Consider the following 22571-nt stretch of genomic DNA (forward strand, 5'->3'; position numbering starts at 1 on the left):
AGGGGATATAAAATTTATGTTGGTGATCTTTTTGCAAATACTACTTCTGTGCACAAAAGTATTGAGCTGCCCAACAACAACAGTATTTATCTCTGAAATACTCCTACCTACTGCTCTTGTAAGTAACCCCAATTAGTAAAATGAAGAAATAACATCTTTCTACTTTTTTTTTTTCAAATTTTTTACTGTTTTCATCAAATGTACACATTCCATTTGGTTCATTTTGACACTTCTGCCACAGAAGATGTGCTTATAATATGCACTACAACTTTTCCTTGTAATAACCCACAAGATAAGGGATTTTTTTCTGGGTGTTGAGCATAAAGACAGAGAAAAATAATAATAAAATGGGGGATAATTCCTCCAAATGCTGCAAAGTAAACACTTTCGTTTATTGGTTGCGTTCTTTTAACAGAGGCTCAGATAGAAATAGGATATATAATAACGATGTCCAGAACACCTAATCAGTGTCCTTTATCAGGAGGGAACAAGACTAACCTTCCATTAGGCCACAAAGCAAACCTGCCTCTGACTGCTGCAATTCTGCCTGCCCCCGTTCAAAGACAGACAACTCCACTAGCTTAGCAACTACACTTGGCACTTACCAACAAAGTTGAAGAAATTAGGGGATGGTTTCATATTTTCCTAAAAATATTTCTCAATTGAAGACTACAGTGAAATGCAAGACCCGAACAGTGTTCAGAAACACAGTCTTCTGTTTTAAAATTTTAATTCAGAAACTAAGCAAGACTAAGTGACTCTGAGAACAAGAGAATATTTTAACTTAGGCGTACTGGTTCAGTCACCCAGCTTCAGCCAGTTCAAGAATAAAGCTGTTACTATCTACCGTCAACTATTCAGTGACTTCTGTGAAATAATCCAATTCACACCACAGGAGAAGCACTACAAGTAAAAATAAAATAAAATAAAATAAAATAAAATAAAATAAAATAAAATAAAATAAAATAAAATAAAATGCTAGGTAAAACAAACACCTCCTCAACAACGTGCTAAAAGAACCACTGGCAACACTGGCTTCTCAGACAGCCAGTACCACAGACTGGTGACCTTGAAATTTGGGATAAGCAAAGGTCTGGCAGTTGCAGTAATTTTTCTGGAATCGGTCCTGTTGGTAAGAGGGAAAAAAATAAACAATAAAAACAAAAAAACCTTGGCAGACCAAAATACCAAGTCTAGTATAGCAGCTACTTTTATAAACTGTTTAGCAGATAAATGGAGAATTTCAGCTTATACCACTTGAACGTTTATTTTTAAAAAGTGGAAGAGAAAATGGGCATGCGCTCTGGTATACTGAGCATAAGGTATTCTTGCTGTGGTAATAACTTTTCCAGAACGCTGCATACCTAAGTTATCAACACAACCAAACCAACACTATTAACCACACTGAAACATATTTCCAGTAGAGCTGACGTATCCGGTGCGAGTTCCAGCTGATGAACACGAGTATGGAAATGTACCCAAAACAATCACCTTTCAAAACCATCACCTTCCAGAACATACGTTCTCCCTTCTCTTAGACGGTAACAACAGGATTTTTTTCAGGTGCAGAAGCTCCATTCCTTTCAAGGACCAAACCATTCAAGCCAAGATTCTGCGTGGAGCTTGAGCTACTCATATTGACAATATCACTAGCAGCAATATCAACTGTTGAGTAGGGTTTTCAAAACCTATGCCCTGTACATTAGTGAAACCTCCAAAAATACTTTAAACTTAAAACCTTTGTAAAAGTTAATTTTGGGAAATGCCCGTAGACAGGATGAATATATGATTCAAGCATGAATACACTGGAATGTGCACAAATACAGAACAGTTGGTGGTATCAATTGAAAAAAAAAAAAAAACCCAAAGAATCACAAAGACGCAGAGAAAGCAGATGTAATTAAACTCCATGTGTCCAAGACTTTCTGTGTATAAATTTATATTCTGCTAGTTAGCACAAATATTTCAGAGCTCTGTATCACTACAAAATTAATGGACTACAGTCCATTCATACTGTATAGCTAAAGGACATCTGTAATGGTTCACTGAAGAGACGCTAGATACGTTTTTAGATTTCAGCTGGCACTATTCACTGCTAGGAAGCCTTGGATATTCAACAGCTAAGGAAGCATTCAGAGGCTGGTTCTGTTGTGGAGAATGAAACTGCAAAGTTCCTGAGTGTAAGAAGACATAAAACACAACCAAGCAACATCCGAATAGAGCGGGGAAAAATACTTTCAGAAGCAGCAAGAAGCTGAGCATCATTTGAAAAATAGTTTTAGTAGTCTACTCTGTATTGCTCATTATTTTTTAGCCCAAACATCACTTATCCTTCTTCTAGAACAACATAATTTAAAAAAATCCACACGATAAACAGTACTAAAAAAGTATCCCCGTGTTTACAGGTTTAAAACTACATATAAAACAGTCAAAACATTGCACTTTTCAAGCTCAGGAAATGGAAGTTTTCCAGGCAACTCATCAGCAGGGAATGACTCTCAGAGCTTTGGGATCACAGCAGTAAGTGGGAGGGTAAGAAAGAGTAAGGAAGGTGAAGGAGCTGAACTGGAATGGATTAGCCTCAGGCTGGAGTTTATTACATCCCTTGCTGTTTAAGAGAATCAGCAGAAGAAAGCAAATCAATACTAGGACCTGAAAAGTGGAGTGAAAAGGTGTATCAGCTACCACCACGTGAACGGATTGCAATGGTGAGTAAAGGTTAGCATAGCATTTCTGAAACAGTGAGGATGAAGGCCATGATAATAGGGACAGGTGAGGAACTGAAGTGCAAATCAGGAGGTAGAAAGTTCAGTTTCAAAATGGAGTAAGAATGCTGAAGTAAAAAAACTACTAAAACCATCAAGCATCTGTAAGAACAGGGAAGTGCTAAAGCATATTTACACAAACAGGAATAGTTAGGGCAGAGAAAGGAATGGACAACACATATCAGCTTCACACTAGTGTTGCTTGGTAAACACTCCTTCAACCTTATCCCCTCAGATATACAACCGCCATCAGAAGTCCTGGATTTTACACTCATGTAAAAACCTGCTCATGTTAATTCACAAATCAGCGAAGAGATTCCTTGAAGCATTTAAGCCTACCACCAAAACAGGACTTTCCAAGGGTACGTAAACATAGCAGGAGGTACATTTAGCTATTGCAACACTTCTGCTGGCTATGCTGTCGACATTTTTTTCTTTTGTAATTACATCCAATTGGGGTAGAGCTGTCCAAACTCACCTGTTCATTGTCATCATTGTTTGCAGAGGCAAACCCTTGAGAATGAACTACTGTCATCCCCAACAGCGCTCCTTCCAAGTATGGCATTTTGAGGAAGCAGTATTTGCAATGTCACTGCCTGTGCTGTTACATCTTCAGAGAGAAATGATCTTCTTCTCCAAACTTGCTACCTTATTACTTGCGCTTTGCCCCTCACCCATAACAGCACTGCCTCAACTATACTCTGCCTCTACAAACGTAAGTGTAAAAACCTGGTATATAATCTGATCAGCGACTGACTCTACTAGACACATTATCACATTCACCCATGACTTAAGGCCTTACATCATACCATTTTTCCCCCTCCAGATTAGAAGAGAATATTCCTTTAAGCACATATTTTATCCTAGAGAGCAACACAAATGTCTTTAAAAATGAAATAAAGGGAAAACCTTAGGAATCAGTTCAGATATTTCTGACAGAAAATGATGAAGTGAATGTTAAAGAAATGCATTCTGCACTCATGAAGGCAGACTCCCAGAGCTAAAATCCTCATTACAATCTTTACACGTCCCTCTTTTTAACATATAATCAGGCTTTTCACTACATATAGCAGAATGAAATGAAAAGACTAACACCCACTCACCTCTGAAATGCAAGAAGAGCCTTTCTCTGCAAGATCTCTTGCATCCCTCGCAAAGATGCTAAAAAGGATATATTTAATCAGTGATATGCAAGATTAAGAGATTTCATTCGACATATTTATTGAAGAAGTGTTAACACATTGACCGGGAGAAAAAGGTTGCACATAGAAGCTTTAATTTGGGAATCTAGCATTTTGCTAGGTATCCGCTTTTAGGCAAGATGGGAATTTCTTAATATGAGTGTGTTTATTCTTATCTTACCATCGGTAGCCTGCAGGCTGTAAGTCAGTCCCAGTGCTAAGTAGCCTTTTGCTTTGAACTCTGATGTTTTGTCCCCAAGATCAACAACAGTTTTGGCAAATCTTTCTGCTTCTTCCAACTGAAAATATTATAAAACATCAATGTGAGTCTAAAACTAACGAAAGTTTACATTACACTGAGCAGAACACATAGCATGAGTATTACGCCCACGGAGTCCGTTGAAATTGAAATCTCAGTCATTATCACCTTTAAGGACTCTATTTCCTCCATTTTCCTGTGGAGTAGATCTAGTTTCCCTTCTAAATTCACAGTGCAGAACACAGATTTAAATGAGATTTTATCTCATTTTATAATTAAGAAACACCGGCACTTAACACACAAGTCATTCTAAACTTGTTGAGTTTTTGCCTTTTTTTTTTTAATGTAAGATCCGTTTCTGGTCCATATGTTATCTGCCCTTTTTTGCATTTCAGAATTAAAAGAGTTTTTGTTTCATGCACTACTTCTTTTGGAAAGCCAATTACAAGAACTTTGCAACCTTGCAAAAAGTCTACCCATTCAGATCCCTGCATCACATACAGTATGGCTGAAAGTATGGGACTCATAAACACAAAAACATGTAAAAGATCAGGGTTTAAACGGTCTGCACCTCCACATTAGCACACTATTTAACAATCCAGAAATAAAAAAATAACAGGAATTTGAATCCATTCCAGTAAATGTAAACGGTAAGTACAGCAAGTGGCTCCACGTAGGGTCAATCCAAAGGGAACAATTTACAGAACTAGGATCTATGTTAATTATTATTAAGACTGTACTTCTGTTGGCCTCAGCAAGTCACGTTCCTACCACTGCATTATTTTCTCAATTTCTGCTTGTGACCTTTCCTTCCTCTCCTCCTCCTTTTTGTAGGTAGGTAAATATCATATTCTCTTTCTGATCATTCCTCTGAAAATTACACATTTATCTTGGAAACTATACAACGATCTTCAATCACCTTACTGTTTTCTGTATAGATAAAACAATCTCAAAGCCATCTAAAATACAATTCAACACCTTTTCAAAAGACATCGTCCCTATTCAGAATTCCTAAACACACGTTACCTACAAACATGAGATACACAGAAGAATTTCTTGAAAAGATTTGAGAATAATAAAAGATTTTTGTCCCATTAACTTCCAAAAAAGTTATTTTCCTTTCGCACAGAGAAAAACAAAACTCTGATTCTCATTTTTAATCAAACAATTTTAATTCAATAATGTATATGTTTCAATTTCTAATAAATTTTTAGCTTTACAACCAAGCTAAATTTCTGTTTCACAACAGCTGGAATAAAATAAACTATAACCTTATTTTAGGTGAAGTGTATTAAAATGGGAGTTCATTTTTCAAAATTGTACTTTCTAGTCCTGAACTATGTCAAAAATTCATAGTGTTTCAACTACAAAAGCTCCTCTGCTGAATTATTTATCAATAAAGTAAACTGAATTGGGAAGTGATACCTGAATTAGAAAAAAAAAAAAAAAAAGTGTTTTGTACTTAATTAGTGAACTCTCTTTACATTCCCCTAAGCTGCTATATATGTTAAAGTATTATGTTATAACATGGATGCATCTTTGAAGAGCTTTGAAAAGCAATATGAAGAACAGCATCACGCTTTGGTACCTGAAATAGGACAGCTGTGTCTTAGACCAGTATCAAAATACACTGTGTCGATAAACACAACCATTGCTGTCAAACATTTTAAAGCCATAAAAGTAGGGAAACACACGTGCATACAGCTACCTGTTGTATTTCCAGTGAAGGCCAACTGCACATAGTCACTGTGCAAAAGTACTTTCTGATATCACTCAACTAAGATTTTGTTGCATTTTAGAGTACTCGGCTCTTGCAGAAAAGACAAACAGGGACAAAGCTTACCCAGTGCAGAGATCCCATACAGAGCTTTGCAGCAAGGAGTGGAATAGTTGCATCATCTGGTTTCAAACGGATACATTCCTTCAAGACCTTAACTGCGCGAGCAGACTGTTAAAAACATTTTCCACAGAAATTACTAAAAGTATAAATATATTTCACAGACATAAGACTCCTATTTCCATTTTCTACTTTCTTGTCCCTATGTGAAGGAGCCATTACTAAACATTCTGTTGAGAAATTGTCACAGCTACTTCTACAAAGGAAATACAAGACTTCGGGCACTGCTGTAGTTGTTATTTTCCACTACAAACTCTGACTAAAGTGTCCCAGGTGAAATATTGGCTCACAATACAATTCCAATGGTACATGATTTAGAAGCTGTTTCTGAGGTGTACTTAGAGCTTTGTCCGGCCCGTGAGCTCACAGCACTAGAGCAAGGCGAACGAAAGAGCAGGAAGGGGCATCAGAGCATCAGAACAAGCTGTGCTCTCGTGTTCTTCAGGAGTTATGGCAGCACTGAGGAGGAGCTATTACAGGACACAAGAGTGTTTCATCACTCCTCAGTTTTGAAGTTGCTTTTCATCCACTTCTATCTAATCACAGCTTTGAAGATAATTCTAAGTAAAACAAAGAATCAAGGCCCTCAAGAACCAATGTACTTCTAATAACGATTTCTAAAGAAAATACAAACCACTTCTTTCCTCCATACTGAAGATAAGCAAAATACCTCCACTGTGAATAATCTTTGGAAAAACTAATATTAATTATTTACATCACATGATAAATGAAATTTATTTTTCATAATGAAAGAGAGAAAAGCAAAAGAAACTGAAAGTAGAAGACTACCCCTGATGATACAAGCTCCTGTATGGTTTACATAAAATGATCATTAAAATAATCCATCCCAGTTTAATTATGCAGGATGCAAAGTCTCCAAGACAGCAATAATAGCAAAAAAAACAAATAAGACAACAGCCAGAAATTGTGAATGAAAAAAGTAAAGAGATTCAAGAATCAGCATGAACTTGTACCTAAAGACAACATTTGTTCATCAAAACAGCATTTAAATTGGTTGTCACTGAATAATATGATCTGGTATAATTCACTACTTAAATTAATTTAGCCTAGCTTAAGGTTGATAGCAAGATAGCCCTGATCTTCAGTTTTTAGCTCTCCTAAACGATAAGTCATTGGAATAAAAAGATTTTCCCATGCCTTTTACAGCACTAGGCAAAAATTCAACCATACACTATACTTAGCTGATTTAAAGATCAGCATCACCTTCTAAAACACTTAGAGATGAAAAATTATAGAATGCTCGATGTTATTGTCAATAGCCATCAATACAAGAATTATAGCCACAAAGTAAAGACTTACTTTTCCTGCTGCCATCAAGGACAATGCAAACTGATACCAAAGATGGAATTCTTCAAATGCAAACTTCATGGCTCTTTCCAAACACTGATTTTTTGAGGAAAAACTGTTCATTAAGGGCATATTCTTAAACAATTAAGAAGATAAACTAGTATAAAATTTTTCTTATTGGCTATGCCTAAAACACATGCAATTAAAAATTCAAATTATTCATTTAAGCAAAAATAGCTACCAGATTCTGTAAGAAAAAAAATTATGAAAATAATGTTTAAATAATCCTGCATGTGCTATCCTGTTTAGCCTGAAAGAAGGAATGATAAATACCCACAAACTTACTCTTAATGAAAGATTCAGCAGCAAAAGGTCTGAGAAGCAGATGAGACTTATGTGAAAAGGAAAGTTGTACAGACACATTTTCTAAATTGTGAATGCTTGATGAAAATGGCACCCAAGTGGTACCTATCAGTACCACTTAAAAAGTTAAACTCACCTGACAGTTATTTCTAAGAATTTTAATACTCTCATTACACTAAATACTCTACGGAGATTTTCAATTTAATAATTCAATGCCAAAAGGAGTATTAATTATTACCATGTAGAGATCAAATAAATTAAATTAGCATTATGTGCTAATTAGAAAGTACACTGAGTATCTGCTGTTGGCAACAGGAACTGCTTCCTCTTGCTATGCGCTCATTTTTGTAGTCAGATCAGCTCCAGAGAGTTCAAAGGTGGAAGGAATATTTTTCTGGATTAAACAACTGATTTAGCAGTTACCTTTCTGGTCTAGAGAGTACAATTACGTGAAGCAGCTTTTCTGCTCCGACAGATATAATGTATATGCTAAACTGTAATACCCCAAATTATTTTTAACATTCAAACTCAGGCTTAATATTACAGAAAACAAAGCCAGACATGTAGTGCGTTCCCACATAATAATAGGAGGTGAAGCAAAGAATAGCATGGAGGCTGAAAAAAGGTATAAATATATACGTGCATTGTTCGTTATGTATAACTGATATATGCTACCATTTTCTTACCACGCAATATCCAGTACCAAGACTATTAGTAAATAGAATTTTCATTAAAAATAAATCCTTTCTAATACTGCTGCAAAATGTTCATTAGACCGTACGTGAAGTTAATCACGTACGCAATGTCTATTAAGACAACTAAAAGGGCATTTATCTTCTGGTGGGACGTTCTTTCCATCACTGGAAATAAACAGATCACAGTAACAAACTGACAAGTTATGTGTGAAGTCAAAATAATCCAAAAAGTTGTAGTACGCTACACAGTAGTATATATGGTAAAGGAGAAGGCGAGATATTAAAAATATTTTTTCCTCATTCTTATCATGACCTACTAATAAACAGTGAACCCAGGACTTCACTCCCTTCTTCCAGTTTCTATACTAGTATAAAAATGAAAGGTTTCAGTACCTCTCTGCCAGCTGTTTAAAGAACAAAAGATACGGAAGACCTCTAAGCTTGTTTTTCAAATACTTGTCAGTGTCTATCCCTTTAAAAAGCTTTAGATCTAAAGTATATGGGCTCATCTCAGCTGTGATACAAGTGCCTAAACTCCAGGAAGGTGGTAGTGTTTGTACTGGCAAGCAAACGAAAATATTCCCTACTAGGTTATTTCGTAGCATGACAGTCCTTTATGAGCTTTCATAGTACCAGGTTTCACGAAAGACTTTCTATTGCATAGACTAAAACGGAGCATAACAATACTCAAATTCAGAGCTAAACGCCACAGGAGACGGAGATTAAAAACAATCACTATCCATATATAACAGAAGAGCTGAGGTTTTGTTTTTATATTTTTATATAGTCTTTTATTATGGTAGAAAGGCATCATTTCTCAGCAAAGCAATCCCTTGATACGCCTTCTTATCACATGTTGAAAGATACCTTCTGGATACCAGGAATTAATCACCGTCAGCAACAGTAGCTTGCTGCTGCATAAGCACTGTTTTGAGTAGCAGAAAGATCTGCTCTGCCCAGAAAGCTGTAGTTGTTTCTCAAGTATAAAAATGTTAATGATACTTTAAAATTTCCTAACGAAGTTGTCACAATCTCACAAAAAACATGAGTTGCACAGTCAAACACAAGACACCTGAGAAACAGAATGCAGCTTCTACAGACCTGAGAAAGTAATACATTCCCCCTTTTATAAACTCCAAAGCCATTTTACAAGCTCTTAGGATTCTGAAATACCCCAAATGTTACGAGGTCTAGAAGATACATTCATTTCAAAATAAAGCCTCACAAATCCTTTTTCTGGAATCCTTTTACTGGCTACCTATCCATTAGGGAAGTATTAAAATAAGCTTTAGAAAATGTTTCAGGAAGGAAAAAAAAAAACAATGGATAATACTTAGGTCTTGCTACAAATGCACATTAATAGTTTCATGGCAATGTATTTAAATTAGCACAGCTACAACAAAATTGGATTTGGTGTCTTCTAAGCTTTCAACGAACACTTAAAAGAAGCAGCAGCTAAATTCTCCAGGCCAACAGAAACAAAACAATAAAAAGCAAAAAGGTCTATGGACATTCAAAGAAGTTCTTGTTTTCCTTGCTACACTTCGGCTCTGTCCAGTTTAGCTATTCATGTCTCTAGCTGTATCAAACTCTTCAATTCATTCCACAATTAGCTCTTCTCTTTTGCCTTTCCTTCCAATTGTCTCCATTTAATACATATCCTTTGCCTCGCCACCAAAACGCACGTGAATTACTGTGCCATTAAATATCTGATTTATCAGATCTTTCATAAAATTTCTGTGCTTGACAAGTCACCTGTGTATATGTAGACAGCAGGCTTTCTGGAGTGGAGACTACCTACTCCTCTATTTAATAAAGTAGTCAGAACAACAGAGTCCTATATCTGTTTAGCCCTTAAGCCCTACCATAATTAACACGATTAGCATAAACAAGCGCTGAAAACACAGTGGAATTTTCACTCTTACGGACGCACCTCTGATAGCATTTCATATTGGCCTCTTCTTCCCAAGGCTATAGTAAGCAAATCATAGACTACAGATGCACTTTGCAAACTGATGATACGATCATTTTTGTGTTCTGGTATTCTGCTCAGTACAGCATCACGGTTAGCCTGAAACAATAGCAAGAAGAAATCATGTCAGCCACTGTAATCCAAGCTATATTTTAGCGCAAGTAAATTTATTTATAGATTTTTATAGAAGTTAGAATTAATTGGAATCTATAGATTCTAATTTAAAGATAATATGAATCCACACCAATTTATCATATTAGCTGAAAGAGTTAGGCTTCTATATTGATCTATTTTTCATCACTTGATTCTAATTATATGAACTAGGTAATTTACGTAAGATTTTGAAAGAGTTCTCAGAAGCCAAAGAAGCTTTGTTTTAGTATAATGAGCAGTTTATCTTTTTAAATTTTATTGTTTGTACATATATAAAACATATTAGAAGGTTTTCAAATTTTCTGTTCCATCTTTACTAATAAGGCATTTAATTTCTTTTCTCTTTGTAAGATTGTGACAGTATCCTTTCCCTTGTGAATGGTATCCTGCCCAGGATAACCACACAATCACTCTTCAGGAATTATCACTGAGAAGGGAATTGGCACAAACATTTCCCTTAGTCAACAGCCCAGGTTTGGAATCAGACCAGCTTTGCAGTAAGGCTTTGTACTTTCAAGTCCTTTTTGAGAAGGCACATTGCAAGGATAATTCCTTAACTAAACTTTTCCTTTTGAGAATGGAGGACGCAGAGGTACAACTGGTTTAAATAAATTGACTGTGCTCACAGAGGAATCCTGTTAAACGGCAGAGAACAAAATTCAGATCGCCCAGTAACTAAGATCACCTATACTCAACTTCTCCCACTATACCACCAACTCTCTGAAAATACCTTCGTGATATCTTCTCTTTATAGACTGCCTCATGTTTGAAATGCCTAATGATAAAAATGCTACTGTATCTGGTAGTTTGAAGTCAAGAACTAAAGATCCTCCCCCCTTCTTTTTGATTTGAAGTCTGCTCCAATACATTGATTTAAAATTAAAATGGACTGCTTATTTCCCCCTTTCTCAGAGAGGATGAATGACACACATTAAGACCAAATAAACTGTTTCTCTACTTTAACAGGATCACATTTTAGACTCTGAATATAAGCCTTTAAAATCAGAAAAATCAAAAACTGAAAGAGAAATTTTCAGAGAGACACGTGGAGCGTAAAATGCACACGCGATCCAGGAGTCATCAGCAGAACAAACTGCAGCTTGGTTTGAAAAGGCCGCCCACATACGCATATCCCAAGGTGAAAAGTTTGGTTTCTTTTTATCTTTTTGCTTTATACGCTGCGTAGATCTCCAGCCGGCTTCAAGAAATTCCTGCTATTATAACCCCGCATTTAATCTCTGGCTGATTCCACTCCCAGCATTACAGAGCATGCTAGGAACTAGCACTGCTTGTGAAAAAACAGCTGACAATACCACGGTTGTTAAAGAGAGGATGCCTTGTGTTAAGAGATATCTTACAGATATATTTGCATGATCATTTTCTACTCACTTATAAAACAGAATATACTTGTGAATATAAGTGTTCAGTGTCTTAGAACTGCTAAGGACTCAGACACAATACAGTTGTGACGATCAGTTAAGTTGCAATGTGTCAGCTGGCCACACTTCCCCTAGACACGCTTCAAGCCTGAAGCAAATACCAGCAGCATAACCTTTTTTCTCTCCTGTGAATAAATTAAGTTATGCTTAACCTTTTAACCACAGGCTTAGAGCAAGGCATATGTTTACCACAGCTCAGCTGACATGCAGTAGGATGTACACCCACTGTAACTTGCAGATCTTAGCCCTCCAGCTCCTGCCCTTCCAGCCATTCCTGCCGAGATAAGGAAAGGCTGGTCTGTGCTTTGCAAGTGTAAGAGCTAGAAAGCAAGGACATCTTGCAATAAGACTGATGACAGAGTTGCAGTCAACTTCCCACATTATGCATGATAATATACTGTAGCAGCAGTCAGAGGCTTTTTGGGCTCTTAAATTTATCTATAAGAGAATTAGGAGACTTAAAAAGCACAGAACCATCTTTTCCAGGGCATTCCTTTCATGAAGTTTACAATATAAATTTTACTCACTAAAGCATCTTTTCTGAATTCAGAAATTAAGGGAACTTAAGGCGACACAAAAGTAGCATTAATAGTCTACTGGCAAGCCTCAATTTTCTGGATTTATGCCACACTAGATCCAATCCAAATAGGAAGTTATGATGGTAGAGTGTACCACTTCCCTAAAACTAGCAGTAGGATTTACAGCTAGTATGCACACAATAATTTGACTAGGATTATTTACACCAAATGCTACTTAACATGTCAGATTCTCATTCTGTTTCCCAGTATTTTCTTAAATAAATTCATAAAGGGCACAAGTTTTGAAGTCTTATTTGTGTGTTTATCATTCACAGACAATGCAGGGGATTGTACTACTTTGATAGTGCAGTATCATCTCTAAAAAAGAATGTTTATTCTATCTTCTGTAATCATTCTTATCTGTTTCCAAAACATTAGTTTCAAAATAATAGAACAGACACTTCATAACTACTATAGCTAGAAAGAGCTAGCATGCACTGAACTTTCATATTTCAGCTCACATCTTCCAGAAAGACAAGTACAGAGCGAATAATATTTTTATGCTCAATCTTCCCCTTCCCCCCTCCAAAAATATTCTGAGCAAATAGCTTAGCCAAAGCCAAACAGGATTTTACACTCCCTAAAACAGTCCTTTGCCTCATATAGCTTCCAGTAATTATTTGAAAAAATCAAAATCAAAAATCAAAACCAAAAATCTTTCCTAAAGGCATAACATTTTACCATGACAAACATTTGATATATCCAGACGGATCTAATTCACAATGGAAGTTACAGGTAGAGTTACATGGGCAATATTTTAATTAGTTTGTTAGTGTCTGAATACTGACATGCAAGGAAACACACATGCAAATACAGCGATGAGTAGCCTCAGGTTCTGCAGAACTGGGATGGCTTCCGCCTTCATATAATGAACACAGTTCAAATCTGAATTCTGTCCCTCGCCACGAGCTGCTCAGGCACCTTACAGGAGCACAGAGGGTCCCTTTCAGGGGTTAGTGCACACTGCAGCAAAATCAACACATGGTATATGAAGGTGTTTGCTCAGTCTGGTTCTCTGGTCACAGACTCTGTCATGAACATTTCAAGGCAGATCACTAGAAACAAAGTAGTCTGCACTACAGTGTAAATGTTTGTAAATAAAATAGCTCAAATAAGACACTGATTATTAAACTGTTCTGATTTTATTTAACTGAATCAAAACAGACACTATCTCAAAACAGTGCAAGAGTGTCCAATCATCTATTTAAAAGACTAAGTCTCACTGATGTTCAGTGAGATGGACTGTTAAATGATTTCTGAGATTCTAGTGATTTAAACTGAAAACTGATTTAAACTGATTTGCCTGTTTAAAACATGGCAAAAATTTCAGCTTAAGCTTTTCATTTTTGTCATTTGCAAATATATAACTGACCTTGTATGAGAATGCCAGCACACGGTAGTGGATGGATGATTAATAAAACTGTGCTAGCGGAAAAATACAGACCTCTGAAAAAATGCCACAAGCAGGCGATTGAAAGGAATGGGCTACTGAGAAAATTAGGAGATGAAGAAAAATTCCAGCAGCCAAGGCTGTACTGTAAAGCCTGCACAACCAAAAACAATTTACAGGTTTGAATGACATCTAAATTTTAATGCACAATGGAAAACAATTTTTTGTGATACATTTGTTTGTCACAGTCATGCAGTAGTCTGATTTTGGTGCGTACAACAGAAACAACTTACATTTTGAGTCTGCTGAATGGCAACAGATAGGGCAGCAGTGGTTCACACAGATAAGTCATGCCAAGTGAAAGACCTGGTTTTGGGTTCACTTAGCTATGGCTAGAAGGAAGCTACAATCAGCTCAGAGACAATGTACTTTAAAGGAGAAAAACTCCTATTGATAATGCTTTCAGAGCTCTTGCTGCTGGCTCAGAGGAGCAGAAGCTTGAGTTTCAGAAGTAATTGCCTGCTTTCCTAACAGGAAATGCAAGGTAGTAAAGAAGTCAAAATCAAGATATGGCAAAAGAATTTCTATTTGCATTTAAAAAAAATTAAAGCATTCACCCAATTTACTTACCATAGATTCACTAATAAGCAGCAATAGTAAGGCTTCTTCTGTATTTTCTTGAGGACAAAAGATGCTGTTCAAAAGAAAACTGAATTATTAAAGCTAAACATTTTACTCTAAGACATACCTTACACAAATATAGTAAAGCTAAACATTAACATTAGAGCTAACATTAGTAAGTTCTAAGGTGTACCTTACACAAATGTAGTAAAAATTGGAAGATTTCCAGAAAAGAGAATAGAGAACAACTTACTTACATATAAAAAAATCAATCAGTTAAAATTCATTTCTTTGCAATGCTCTAAATTTACATTAAAAAAAAAAAAAGGAGCTTAGCAAAACAAAGTGAACAAAATAAAACCACCACAGCTGTCAGAGATGATGAATATATCCAAATGCCCCCAAATTGTATGTAAGTTGACAACTTTAAAATAAACATCCATAGTGTAGCTGGCCTCTGGCACCTAACTGTATCTGAGATGCCTCTACATCGTGGATTCAAAGGTTAGCAGCAAGACTCTCTCAAAAAGCAAGGTTAACTTTTGCATTTTAGGCAATATGTGGATAAATTATTTTATTACCTTTTCACTAGGTAAGTTTGAGAACTGGTTTCCTGTTGTGTTCACTACTTGTGAAGTTTTACAAGAGAACCACAGCAGTCTCTGCCTACTTGCCATAAGCACTGTTATTTCCAAGCAGTTAAAATATTCATTTCCACTGAAGTACACATTGCCTTATGACTTAACTCCAAAGGTTTCCACAGGACTAGGTTGCAGACTTAACCACTTTCTGTGAACGCTGGATGCCTGACTACTTTGGTAGTGGCTGGAAAGCACACAACAGCAATCTGCATCGGGTACGCGACCAGCAGGAATTCCTCTCTCACAAATAGCAACTGCATTTTAACTCTCCAGATTTTTCTCTCTCAACTGTATCTGATTCAGCCTAAGTAATATTTCATCTTCATTCAGGCCAACTGTTCCACAGTTAACTGTTTAATATACACAGTAAATGACCTCTTGCTATTAATAAGCAATTCCTATAGTCCCAAAGGTTGTGCTTGAACTACAACAAATTACTGACAGGAAAGTATGCCTGCCTGAGATTAAAACAATTTTTGGTTTTTTAAAAGGATCAGAAACGTAGGTAGCAATGAAATCTCTGAAAGGAAATGGAACGTAAAAATGCGACAGATCTCCAGGGTGCTTGAAAGTGAGATTGTGAAAGCGTCCTGGTAACATACAGCAAGGAGGACCCCAGGGATTGCATCTCTAAAGACCCGAGGAGAAAGGCAGCCAGGCTGTTTTTAATCAGTGCAAGTTGCTCGCCAGGTATTGAAGGGGATTTGAAATCTCAGAAGGCCTATTTTATCTTTTACATAACAAAGAAATTTCAAAACACCGTTACTCATGAATAAAGAGCCACCCAGCACAGGGGATGAGGAAAGAAAAAGCCATCGGGGCCAGTTTTGGCTCCTCATTTACCTATCTAGTCTCCAAAGCAGAATAAAGCACCCTGGAAGTGGATGCAGCCTGATCGACTGGCAGCGGTCCTCAGAACGCAATATAACAATTGGAAATAGTTGCTGGGCAAATTACTTTCTCAGAGGATACAGGGAAGATGCCCTGAAGTGAACTACTATAAAAAAAAATCTCTACTAACTAACAGAAAGAAACATTTTCTCCTAAATCTTTGAAGATGTTTTTGTAAAGAGTAATTTGATGCCTGTCTCAAACACTGAAGATCCTCTTCATGCAGAAATTAGGGGGAAATTCCTTTAACTCGTGTATGCAAAGCTCAGTTTAGACGATCAAGTTCAGTCATTTCGTGCATGTCCTGAGTGACACAGGCATAGAAGTGAGATAGTTCCCAGGTAACACAGCAGAGCTGAGATGACCGCAGACAGAAAACGCATAGCACCCAAAGGCAGACCAAGAGGTTTTATACAGCTTCAAGAGGGAATAAAGAAAACTGAAGAGGCAATAACACAGAGATCTGTAACATCATAAATGGTATTAGTCATACTCTATTCACCTTCTTCATAAGAACTGAGTGCACTTAACTAACATCTCAGGCAGCACATTAAAAACCAGCCAATACCTCTCAGGTTCAAACAGCTGGAGGGTGGGCAAGTACCTAGGGAAAAGTTTCCTTCAAATCTGTCCTAGTATACTTTTTCTTTGACCACTGCTGGAGATGAGATACTAGGCATGATGCATCTTGTCTGATCTGGTATCTTTGCTCGCTTTGCTGTGAGCAAAGAAACCACATCGTTCTTGCATGCTGCGCTGAGAGCGCTGAGATTGTGAACATCCTTGCTTACGTGACTCAAGAGCAACAAAACGACACTGAACAAAGCCCCGCTTCTGTGAAGAAGTGGGTTTCTACAAAAAGATGATTATGTGGGTTTGCTGTTGTATAAAATAATCATTAATGGAAATCTTCACTAAATGAAGCTAAGTAACTCAAGTGCCTGAAATCTGACAGTATTTTAGGTGATAATATACAGATACTGTGAACACTAAAACAAAACCAGCATCTCTTCAGCATTTAAGGCAGATATGCTTCTATAAGGGATCTACTATAGAAGCTGACTCTTTTGCACATAATAATAGGGCCATTTACGAAAAAGCCTTTCATGTTAACTACTGAGGCATATATACTGCAAGAGAGGAACAGATCGTTCTTTAGGATTTGCTCTGTGAACCCAGGTATTTGTTTGAATGTTTAGGAAAATAAGTGACCCAGCATAAGAGATATTTCCTTATAAATTTCCTCAACCAGAATATTAAGAAAAAAGGTTAAAAACAGCAGAAACAAGATTCTGTAGAAATGGTTATAGAGAAGAAACTATTGTTCATCCTTTCTTCTGTCAACCCATTTCACGAGATACTACTCTCACAAGCTGTGTGAGCAATTTTCATTTAGTGTAAAGGTTATCAGTAAAACTGACATAGATAGTACAGTGCCATCGTAAAGAACGGTTTTTAATCAATTTTCTTTTTTTTTTCCTTTTTTTCTTTTGTTTGAATCACAGAATGGCTGAAAAATTTCTTTAGCTCTCAAAGTAAAAGCTGTAGGCATGAAGTGAATTGGTCTTCACTTGTCTTATGAAGAACAATGTATGACAAATGAACTACTCTGTTCCTATATCCAAAATTTCTTCTGAATCATATTAATTCTCAAGATGACTATATTTAAGATGTGGTCACTACATAGGAATGCTCTTCACAGAGAATCTTGTATTTCATTCTTAAGATTTTAAAGGCAATCACCACCGGGCAAGTTTCATCTCTGAATTTAACTTCAAAATGGAAGGAGCTGACGAAGCAAGCGTTCGGGCAATACATGCCTACTTTTAAGTGCACTAATCAAGATGTATCCACAAACTATATATATATATATTTTTTAAATCAAAAAGCTTGGCTGTGGGTACAGTTTGTTAATTACATACCTGTAGAGAAACACAGTAATTCTTTTGGCAAAATGAATGTTCAGCTCTAAGCTTGCAACTTTTCAAAACTTCCAAACACTGCCTTTTAATCACTTAACATCCTAGACATAGACAGTCAGACAAGACTGAAACTCAGGAATTTCTGGGTTTTGATCATAAAGCTGGACAACATTTGCAGAAAACTAATTCATTTGGAGAAAAGAGGTTTTAAAAAAAAAAAAAAAAAAAGATAATAACCTCTCTCAAAAAACCCCAAATCACACCAATTTCACAGAATCACAGAATGCTTGCAGTTGGAGAAACCTGTGGAGATCACCTGATCTGATCCCCCTGCTTCAAAGCAGGGTCCACTAGAGCAGGTTGTTTAGGGCTGTGCCCAGTTGGGTTTTGAGTATCTCAGAAAGGTTGTGGAGTCTCCATCTCTGAGCAACCTGTTCCAGTGCAAGACCACCCTTGAGCATAAAAAAAGCTTTTTCTTATATTTAAAATGGAGTTTCTTGTTTCAATAGAATTTCCATCTTCTCCAGCTGCATTAATTAGTAAAGCACTCACTGTCATTTTGCAGCATACTCCAGCATTGGCCAGATCAATATCATCACTGCTACAGTCTATTTGCCAGTTCTCTGGTTCACAGTGCTTTCCCACAAACATCAAAGCAAGGAGGCAACAGTTGTTGACTATATTAAATAAGATAAACCCACAAGGACTCATGTGCAGAATACAAGTAAAGCAGTGCAAAGGCTTTATTGCAGATTACATAAAACAAGTAACGCAAAGCATCATCCGATGAAACTTCTTATCAATGAAATAAAAGATGGTGCAGAACGGTTAAGATTTCATCACCATGATTCAAAATTAATACATTACTTCCATGCAGTGAGCCAAATCCAAATATGGTAACAAATAGCAAAATTTTGTAAAGGTACATTTTTTGTGACTCTCAGAAGTATGATTAAGGAGCATGACCTAGAAATGATCCTAGAAATCAATTTTCATCTGATCAGATATGAATAAGCAGCAAGCTGTTAAGTTTTATAGAAAGTTAATATTTTAAAAAAAAAAAAAAAGCTGTCCACGTTTAATACCAATAATACTAACAATGATCAGTTTTGAAAACAATAAAAAGTCACACATTTTCAGGAAGGAAGAGACACCACAGCTGCACAAGAATTACCCACAGTACACCACTTACCTGAATAAATGAAAAAAAAAAACAAATAGGTGACAACATAAAGAAATGCCAAAACTAGCTTAAGAAGATTTAAGGCAACTGCCTTGGGAAATAAACTCTCTTTGCGGTTACTGATAAACTGCTAGATGATTTTCATTACATTTCAGTAACAAATTTGAATCTCCATATTGCTAACTCTTTCCTTCTGTGATAAAACAGAAGACAGAGGTCTAGAAACAGCACACAACTTCTAATATTTTAACACTCAGATTTGCCATCCAATTCAGATGACAAAGAATCTACAATTCCGCTTTTCCTCCTCTTCAGAAGGATACGTTACAATTTTGTTGTTTCAAAATATTCAGGCAGAATACTTTCCACTTTGGAGCAAACCACTTAAAATGCACACAGCCGAAGTGGTGGCAGAGGAGACAGCTGGATCGGCTCCAGGTAGCAGAAAGACACTGCCACGCACACTATGATTTCTTCTGTACCCTAGGTGTAACGTGAGCTGTTGACTTTACCATGTGCCCCAGTAAAGAACACCACCATGCTCTAGGAAGTGAGGACAAAAAGGCCTCATGCATACAGTGCAAACTTCTCTTTGAAGAAGCAGGTTGTTCTAGTTCTCTTCATGCAATATATATGCACAGCAGAAAAAGACCTTCACATTTCTCAACCCCGTCTTAATTTGCAACAATATAAACTAAATTGCATGGTGAACTGAACAACAATTGCAATTTTAGAAACAAGAGAGGTATAAACTCAGCCATACTTTTCTCCAGTGTATACCCGCGGTCTTCTACTGAGCGCATAATTCTTTGTATTTGAACCTTTTCGAAGTGGATCATCTAGGGGTGACTGGTGAGGTGGGTCTTCCAGTGGATTCCAATAACTCTGTTCACACATGCCTCGTAACAAAATTTCAGCTAATTGTCTTGCTATCGTCTGTAAAAGTGAGAGATAAATATTTTCCCTAGTAATGTAGAAGAGTCTCACAAAAACACTAGGATTATTTCAAATAAAGACTAGCAGTGCTGAATATATTTTCTATCAGTTTAAAACATTCAAAATACCAGGCAAACTAGTTTTTGAGAAACACAAATACCCACTTTGATTCTTTAAACACAAAGGAAAAATAACACTAACAATTTGGTGATTTTATCGACTAAAGTCCAGATATATATCCACAATTATCAGCTTAATCTGCTTTTTAGTGTTTTATACACATGTATATAAGCTACCCTATATGTCAATCCTGAAAAATTAGTTTAGTGTCTTAGAAATGTATAATACAATGCAATAGAATGAGAGCAAGCTCTGCATTTCTATCAAAATTGGCAGTATTTCCAGCAACAGATGGGTAACGTAAGCCATGGGCAGTACCATATAAGTCACATCTTCCATCTTTTAATTCCTATACCATAAGCCACCCTTCATTTTTTTATGCTGTTAATTTTTGTAATATTATTGTTCTCCATTAAAAGTCTATTGTTTAATAATTTTAATATGCTTATTAGGAATCAGCTATGGCATTAAGAAACTAATCACCTTTCTTATCACTTTGCAAGTTTTAAAAATCCAGTATTAAGATATTCGTCTAGGACATTTTAAAAATTGTAATTTTCAAGAAAAGTCTTAGCCCTTTATTATATCAGAGATGCAAAAAGATGTATCACTTCTTTGGTAAGGGTTTACTTTATGATGATAAAAATAACAAATCTTTATGACTTTCCTTTTCTTTAAGAGGCTTTATCAAGAAAAACAAGAAATAACAACTAGGTACCTTTCAACTTAACAGAAAACAAGTGAAGATGCTGCTCTCCACCCTCACCCTTACTACATTACAGAAAGATGAAACACTTGTGAAACTGGTAAATCATAAACAGGGCATTTGTGATTAAGCTTGAAAATACGGTTAGACACAACTAGTTTTTAAACCATAATGACAAGTAAGAAAGAGAGACAGGGGAAAGACAGTTATCAAACATTCCTTTTTGTTTCAATCCTTCACTATAACCATGAAATGTAGCATTTCAAAAAAATGGGGAATAACAGATCTTGATTAATATGCTGTAGTTTGATTATTTGTCTCTAACTCATCCAACATACTTATCCTTTATCTGCCTAATGTAATTCAGATGTTGCAAGAGGAATACAGTTTAGTATAACTTACCATTCGCAGATTTTGTGTAGTTCTTGTTTCAATAGCTCTTAGTATCTCTCTAAATCTACCAACTCCTCTCGTCAAGTTCCTGCATATAAACATAAATTTTGACAGTATTGCAACTAGGATATAGTAATATTTTAATATATTACTTGATAAAGTCACTAAATTCCATGCCATCTTTTTTTTTCTTTTGCATAATACCTCCTTTCTGTGAAATACCTATGTATGTATTCATATGGGAACCCCTTCCTCCAATTTAATTGACTAAATATTTTCAAAATATAGGTAGCTCAAAAGAAAGAAAGGAAACCGAAACAGTACTTGTAAAAAGTGACAATCTCAGAAGACAAAAAAACAAAACTGAAGTTGGTCTGGCTACTGCAATAGTTTTAATTTTCAGTATTAACTTTGAATACACAAACTTTGAAAAACATATTCGATTTTAGCTGCCTCTTGATACCTTAAAAATAGGGAAATGAAAAACAAATAAGTTTTTTAATGTTCAGTGCAAGTAATGTAAAATCTTTAACTTCTTTTCACACAGGAAAGTACGTCTGAAGAGGACTGATGCAGCAGGCAAGGCGCCAGGCTGGAAGAGAGGACTGGGAGACCAGCGCTCCCTTCCTGACTCCCGTGGGCTTTTGGCGCAGCTTCCCCACCTCAGGTTTCTCTTTGTAATTCTTCTACTTCTTGTGCTTAAATAGCTTTTGCAAAGAGATGCAAGATCCTGAGAGAAGAGCCACCATATTCATACTAACTAAAAATTCTAGCAGATCAGAACTGAAACAAAAGAAATAGATTATTTTTTGATTCAAGCCAATGGCCTTGCAGCTTTATTTTTCCTGATCTCTGCACCAGTTATCTCAGCTATTTTCTTATTTTTAACACATTAAAGGAGGTGAGGAGAAGACATTAAGAACTTTTTCTTAATATTAATTTAAAGCTTATCTTTGACCTGGTGAAAAAAAAGAAAGGGTCGGCCTTTTGCAGTACTTAACGGCTGAATTCTGCAACCTCAACATATAGCATATGACAGTCATTTCATTATTCCTTGTGATTTAGTTTCCAAACAGGAAGCGACTCAAGCAAAAAAGTGTTTTGTGTTAAATCATTGCTGTTACATCACATAGTTATATGTGATTCTGTGTATAAGTT

General features: G+C 36.2%; 1 protein-coding gene across 5 annotated transcripts in view; it reads right to left on the reverse strand.

Annotated features, from left to right (window-relative positions):
• Nucleotides 1–22571, reverse strand: part of TTC7B (tetratricopeptide repeat domain 7B) — a 145691-nt gene that overhangs the window by 74059 nt on the left and 49061 nt on the right. For 4 of the 5 annotated variants that reach the window (XM_068946802.1, XM_068946801.1, XM_068946799.1 and 1 more), the window contains exons 6-13: nucleotides 21423–21501; nucleotides 20022–20194; nucleotides 14631–14694; nucleotides 10402–10539; nucleotides 7423–7506; nucleotides 6049–6153; nucleotides 4128–4245; nucleotides 3869–3926 (exon numbers count right to left, since the gene is read on the reverse strand). In XM_068946802.1, the coding sequence (XP_068802903.1) occupies nucleotides 3869–3926; nucleotides 4128–4245; nucleotides 6049–6153; nucleotides 7423–7506; nucleotides 10402–10539; nucleotides 14631–14694; nucleotides 20022–20194; nucleotides 21423–21501 (819 nt within the window). The remainder of the gene's footprint in view (nucleotides 1–3868; nucleotides 3927–4127; nucleotides 4246–6048; nucleotides 6154–7422; nucleotides 7507–10401; nucleotides 10540–14630; nucleotides 14695–20021; nucleotides 20195–21422; nucleotides 21502–22571) is intronic. The other variant, XM_068946800.1, reaches the window with a different exon arrangement.

This window comes from Struthio camelus, chromosome 5 (assembly GCF_040807025.1).
Source record: "Struthio camelus isolate bStrCam1 chromosome 5, bStrCam1.hap1, whole genome shotgun sequence".
NCBI lineage: Eukaryota > Metazoa > Chordata > Aves > Struthioniformes > Struthionidae > Struthio > Struthio camelus.